The 6,859-nt window shown below is 45.3% G+C and overlaps 1 protein-coding gene across 1 annotated transcript; it reads left to right on the top strand.

Annotated features, from left to right (window-relative positions):
- The first annotated feature begins 1,603 nt into the window (after positions 1-1,603).
- Positions 1,604-2,352, top strand: LOC110297252. The gene has a single exon (XM_021166000.2). It carries the CDS (start codon positions 1,610-1,612, stop codon positions 2,042-2,044), a length of 435 nt encoding a protein of 144 aa, XP_021021659.1. The 5' UTR covers positions 1,604-1,609; the 3' UTR covers positions 2,045-2,352.
- The last annotated feature ends 4,507 nt before the right edge of the window (positions 2,353-6,859 follow it).

Raw genomic sequence — 6,859 nt, 5'->3', positions numbered from 1 at the left:
TTTATTATATGTAAGTACACTGTAGCTGTCTTTGTCTTCAGATGCACCAGAAGAGGGCATCAGATCTCATTACGGGTGGTTGTGAGCCACCATGTGGTTGCTGGGATTTGAACTTCGGACCTTTGGAAGAGCAGTCGGGTGCTCTTACCCACTGAGCCATCTCACCAGCCCCTTTCTTTCTTTCTTTCTTTCTTTCTTTCTTTCTTTCTTTCTTTCTTTCTTTCTTTCTTTTTTTCTCGAGAAAGGGTTTTCTCTGTATAGCCCTGGCTATCTGGCTATCCTGGAACTCACTCTGTAAACCAGGCTGGCCTCGAACCCAGAAATCCGCCTGCCTCTGCCTCCCAAGTGCTGGGATTAAAGGCGTGCGCCACCACGCCCGGCTAAAGTAGATTTTTATATGTAGTCAACAGAAGACAGGGAATCTGGAGCCATTTGGATTGTATTCTAGTTTTAACTCTACCACCGTTCTGAATATAACTCCTTATTTTCTTTGGAATAAATGCTCAAATAGTTCACGTTGGAAAGTTACACTTACCAAAAAAAAAAAAAAAAAAACCACCAAACCTTTCCAGTCCTCCCTGGCAACCTACCTCCTTTATTGGAGGTGAACCATGTTGAAACTTGGATACCTTTGCTTCGTTTTTATGTATATACCGTATGAGCAAATGCGTGTACAATTCTGGAGCGTTTCATACACTCTAACGCTGTCCATGGAAATGGGAACCAGCTTCCTCTCTGACAAAGCAGTGAGCCAGGGAGAGTACAAGCTGAAAAGTAAATGAATTGCCTATATTAAAGTCTGGCTCTGGCGTTAGCACCCCCTGAAGGCATCGTCCTTATTATTAGAAGGGTGCCAGGTACATAAAGGGTCTTCAGTATGTCTCAAAATGCCCTTGGAGCCTGTCTGTCAGGTCTCCTTCACTCCAAAGCTTTCAGTTTAGGTGAGCGTGGGGAGACCGCCAAGGAGGTCCCTGAAGATGCTGACCAAGAGAACCTCACAGTAAAACATCCTCTGCCCTAGATTCCGATGCAGGCTCCTCAGCCCCCGCCTTAGGGGTCTGTGACCCGGGGTGTGACCACGGTGATCCTGGGAGCCACCTAGGATGACTAAGAAAGAGATCGCACGGACCCGGTCCACAGCACACACCCGAGAAATGCTAGTCTGGAAATGAAACGCTAACGAGAAATCCACATAGAAAGCAGAATACCCAGGACAGGCTGCGGTGGGCAGACGGGCGGCACGAGTTAAGTTTTTACACCAAGCGCCCGTCTCTGCCGCAGTAACCTTCTGATCACTCGGGAAGAGGGGCGTTTCCACGCCTGACGCGGGTCAGCCTCCCCCTCGCAACCCGCGCACCCTCGGGATGGCGGTGGATGACGACGGCGGCGGCGGAGTGTGGACGTGCCTCGCGCCGCGCAGCAAATGGCGGAGGAGGCAAGGCGTGGCCCGCAGCGCCGCGCCCGGCCACCAGGGGGCAGCCGCGTGTCTGAGTCCCGCAACCGGCTGGAACCGGTCTGGCCGGAAGTTGGGCTGGGGCCTTCTCTTCCGCAGAGGCGCGCCACGTGGTCGGGGTGGGGTGGGGTGGGGATGCGGCGAGGAGGAGGAGGAATGCACGAAAACAACAAGATGGCGCCGCGGGGGATGGGCTCCTCGCCTGCGTCCTCAGAGCGGGGAGCGTCCGGAAGGGCGGAGTGGAGCCTGCGGGGCGTAGCCGGCTTCCGCCATCTTGGGAGGCCGCTGGGACAGGCTCAGGGTGCGGTCGCCGGCGCGCCCATCACGAGACCCCTGGCCAACATCCAGGACTCCCTTTGGGCCCTCGCGGCGCCTTTTCTTAATTTGCATTGTCAGCTTTGCATTCGTCCTCTGGGCCTTGTCGTCTTCCTAGGGAAGCGATTAGATCAGGGCGAGGCCAACAGCGAGCGGGAAAAAATGCTGATCGTGGACCCCGCGGGTGTCTGCTGTGATAGAGATGGAACCTGCTGGGAAGTGGACCGCACCCCACCCTTACCCACCCCGGGGCGCTTCGGTACCTCCTCAATGTAGGGACGGCCAGTGTGGCAGAATCCAAGCTTGTCTATTTGGCTTTTGTGAAGAAAAACAAAAAAAGAAAAGAAAGGGAAATCTGTTTCTGTATGTATTAAAACGTAGGAAATTAGGCATAATTGTCTGGTATCCTGGAATTGCTGCGAAAGCCTGAAGCCTCCCCTTCCTGCCCAAATCCGTGTAACTCTACTTGCCCCACCCCGTAGACATTCCTGACCTGGTGGAATTTATTTTCGATGGGTCTGAGGATCGCAGATGTGAGGTTTTGTTGGTTTTTATATCTTTTTTAAATAAGTTAACGCACCTTACTCTGAATGTGATGGTATATTTAGAATAAGACATTTGTCGACTTGGGATTTGAAAGCCTTTTAGAATAGGTTTCAAATTCTTTCCCATATTTGCGATTTATGAGGCCTTTGGCCTATCTCAAATAAGACCCCTCCCCTCTAAATAGCACCTGGCTCCCAAGGACCTTAGAAGTTTAATTAATAAATATTTTGGATAAAATGAGGAACTATTACGGTGTTAGTTGGGAGGGAGGGGAGTAGCTTATGACAAATCTCCAAGCTCGTGATCAGAACAGCATCGATATTAAGTGGTAAACTACAAATGAGACAGTGACATCAATGACTGGGGGGCGGGGGCGGAGCCCAAGCTTAAATGTGCATTTTTGACGAAGGAATTTGGGGACCTACTTCACCCCACTGCTTAGGTTTTGTGTTCTTTTGAATTGTATTGGCAGGCATTCCCGAAAGCACTCGAGCCCTCTGAGGAGCCAAAAGGACTCCCAGTCACCATTGGCGCCAGGCGCCACAGAGTTAAGGAATGGAATTCCGAAACACAAAGGGCTGTAGTCTTTCCTCTCCTTGGCCTAAGGAAAGAATACAGCTTTATCTGTAGCAGTTCCTAGGCATAACAGCCGACTTCCTATATTGTTCCGGGTTTCCTTGCTTTCTCCTTCATAGGAATGGTTCAGACACAGTCGCCTGCAACTCTTTTTACAGTTGTCACACATGAACGTTCCTCGGGCTTTAAAATGTTGTCTCCAGAATTTCATTAGCGCAGACTTCCTGATATAAAACGTATCTCTGACTTTTTAATGAAATATTATAACACACTTAAAAAGAATTTAAGAAAATGTAAAGAAGCCATCTTCCAAGAAAATAGCTCAAATACTTTTAGCCCTCCGCATAGATTAGTTTTCTGTGGAAGATGAACACTGCATGTGGAATCTGTACCTCCTTTTACTACCTTTATTTTAAAATGTTTTATTTCAGGAGCTAGGAGATGTGGCTAAATGTGACCTTAGGATCCGTGGCCCCCACATCACCCCTCTCCCAAAAAGTTTTATTTCAAATGCTGAATAATAAAAAAAAATGAAAACTATAATGAAAAATATCACCTAGACTCCCATTCGCAAGAATTACCACTGTGTCGTTGATTACATGATGTACATAAAGCTTTGTTGTGGACATTTTGCACTGTCGTGTAAAATGTACATTTTCTTGTTAGTAAGACTCTTCAAGATTTATAGTCGGGATTGGTGGCACGCACACACAATCCCAACCGACACTGGGGAGGTGAGTGCAGGAGAAATGCCCTGAGTTGGAGGTTAGTCTGGGCTTCATTATAGAATCAGTCTTTTAAAGGGGTGAGGGATCTGCTGGTAAAGCCCTTGCTGCCTGCAAAGCCGGTTTACCTGAGTTCCATCTCAAAGAAGAACACTTGGGTGGGAGAAAAGTTTGTACTCACCCTCCGTATAATCTCTGACCTCCACGCTCTTGCTGACCCCTCCTACTCAGTCACATAACAATTTTTAAAAAAATGTTTGTTTTATTCTTAAACATTTTAGAATCTACAGTGTTAAAACAGATAAATATAATTAACTATTAGCCATTCTTTTACGAATGGATGCTGACTTTAATTAGTGTGTGTGTGTGTGTGTGTGTGTGTGTGGCAGTATTCTACTACTGAGCTCATCCACCCCCTGCCCTGTTTGCTGACTCTTACGCATTTATCAGATAGGTGTGGATACTTCTGTAAAAAAAAAAAAAAAAGTGTTTTGTTGTTGATGATTTAGTGGGTTTGTTTTGTTTATTTTGAGAAAAAAAAAAAGTCTCATTGGGAACCCCCGGTTGGCCTCTATAGATTTTCCTGTATAGGCCAGGCTGTTCTTGAACTGACAGTAATCTGCCTGCCTCTGCCTCCCTAGTGCTAGCATTGCAGGCTTAACCCACCACACTGGACACAAAGAAAGTTTTTGTTTTTTTTTTTGTTTTTGTTTTTTGAGACAGGGTTTCTCTGTATAGCTCTGGCTGTCCTGGAACTCACTTTGTAGACCAGGCTGGCCTCGAACTCAGAAATCCGCCTGCCTCTGCCTCCCAAGTGCTNGGATTAAAGGCGTGCGCCACCACACCGGGCTCAAGAAAGTTTTTGTTATTGTTTCTATAAAACACAGTTTACAGTGTATCTGACCTTTTTAAAAAAAAAAAGAAAACTCTAAAACATTTTAATTCCAAATGGTATAGTTAATTCTATTGCATCTAGAACCTTCTAGTTACAGTATATCATTGACCCACTGTTTCCTGCTCTAAAGGCAGTAGGACCTGGGAGAATAAAGCCTAAAAAGGGGACTGACTAGAGTCTCATGCACTAGCCAACGTTATTCAGAGCATTAGACAGTTTATACTCCTGAGAGCTAAGAGAAATCTCCTGAGTAAAGTGTAGAATCACAAGGACAAGCTGCACGTAGACAAAGCCTTTTTATTTTCTTGGAGTTTTCTCACAAGCACTCAGGGTTCCCCTCCCAGGACTCCATTCTTGGACCATGTTGCCAGCCATTCACTTAGGTCAAATCTTAGCTCTGACCTTGCTTTATCCGTCTGCTTCCCGTGCATTCTGTTCTCTTCTTCACCAAGGGCAAGTCTCGAACTGTTATCTTTTTATGTAGATATGTGTCCAAGAAATACAGGCTGGGGATGTTAACTTCAAACTGAATGTTTTGAAAGGACTGTGCACTGTCGCCTTACAAACCACTTGGAGACTCCTTTTCCTGTCATTTCTCTGCATGGTTTATTTCTATGTATGGATGTGTATAAAAGACAGTCTTTGCCGCTGCAGTTTCCAATGTGGAGAAAAGTGATAAGCTTTGCAGTTTTCTAAAATTGTCAAAGTGTAAATGAACTCTGGGATTCGCTGTATGGGGTCCTTTCCTTTGTTTTCAAGGCTGAAGGCCTCTAACCACCATTTACCATCATTTCGGTAGCAGTGTTCAGTTAGAACGTTTAGTTGTCTTATTGTTCATAGGAGCAGGGAAGATGGCTGTCTTCAAAGATAGTTAAAGACCTGAGTCGTTTTGAGGTTTTCCCACTAGGCACATGTTTATGGTGCTTGCCACAATCTCCTTTGCGATCTCCTTTGCGCTCTAAAAATGATTCAGAGAACACAGAGCTATCAAAGAACAAAATAAAGGCATGAATACGAAAGTACCAATTAGCAGCTGGTATGTGGCCATTTAAAATCTATTTGGGGAATACAATGCTCTCTCTTTTCCTTGGAAAATATCAATTCTGATCAGTCATTTTATAATTTATTTATTTTTATTTTATTTTAAGTAAATTGGTGTTTTGCTTGCGTGTGTGAGAGAGTCAGAGTCCCTGGAACAAATATTATACAGTTGTGAACTGCAATGTGGGTGCTGGGAATTGAACCTGGGACCTCTGAAAGAGCAGCCAATATTCTTCTTAATCTCTGAGCCATCTCTGCAGCCCCCTGATCACTCTTTTTAAATGGATAGAATATTTTATTCATTAATTTTTTCCATTTTATTATTTTAATGATTTTTGTTGTTGTTGTTGAGACAGGATTTTCTCTGTGTATTGGCTATCGTGGAACTCACGCTGTAGTCCAGGCTAACATCAAACTTAGAGATCTGCCAGCCTCTGCTTCTTATACTGTGATCACTGCCTAGCTTGCTTGCTTGCTTGCTCTCTCTCTCTCTCTCTTTTAATGTCTACATTAGGGTGTAGAATCCCCTACATCATAGACAGTTGTGAGCTGTCATATGGGTCCTGGGAATTGAACCCAGGTCCTCTGAAAGAGCAGTCAGTGCTCTTAACCACTGAACCATCTCTCCAGCCCGTGTCATTAATTTTTTAAAATAAGGTTCATTTATTTTATTTTATGTATACGAATGTTTTTGCTTGCATATGTGTGTCTACATAGTGCTTGCAGGAATCAGCAGAGGTCATTGGATCCCCTGGAACTGGAATTACAGATGATTGTGGACCGCCTTGTGGATGCTGGGAATCAAAACTGGGTCCTCTGCAAGAGCAGCGAGTACTCTTAACTGCTGAGCCATCTCTCCAATCCCCTCATGAATTTTATTTTGAGCATGTGTTGGGGGAAGGTATGTGCTTATCATGGCATGCATGTGGAGGCCCGGGGACAGTTAGCAGGAGTAGATTCTTTTCTTCCACCATGGGAGCTCTGGAGATCAGGTCTCCAGACTTGGCAGCAGAAGGTTTTACTCAGCCATCTCCCTGGTCCATCATTCAACAAGTTTTAAATGAATGTCTCACAACCTTCTGTCTGACCTGAAATTCCTTATGTAAGACAGGGTGGCTTTGAATTGCAGCCATATTCCTGCCCCTACCTCGAAAGGGGCACAAGCATGGGGCACCATCTATCATCTAATGAACCTGTATTCCGCAAGGATGCAAAACTGGGTTTGTTAAGTCTATTTACTTAAGGGCTGGAAGTATAGCTAAATGGTGGGGCATTGCCTAGCATGAACATAGAGGCCCAGGTTCAATC

The sequence above is a fragment of the Mus caroli genome, chromosome 7 (assembly GCF_900094665.2).
Source record: "Mus caroli chromosome 7, CAROLI_EIJ_v1.1, whole genome shotgun sequence".
NCBI classification, from domain to species: Eukaryota; Metazoa; Chordata; class Mammalia; order Rodentia; family Muridae; genus Mus; species Mus caroli.
The sequence above is the reverse complement of the archived record's forward strand: the minus strand, read 5'-3'. Positions and strand labels throughout refer to the sequence as shown.

Coding starts and splice junctions, on each gene's coding strand:
- LOC110297252 (XM_021166000.2), top strand. CDS start 1,610: ATGCACGAAAACAACAAGATGGCGCCGCGGGGGATGGGCTCCTCGCCT.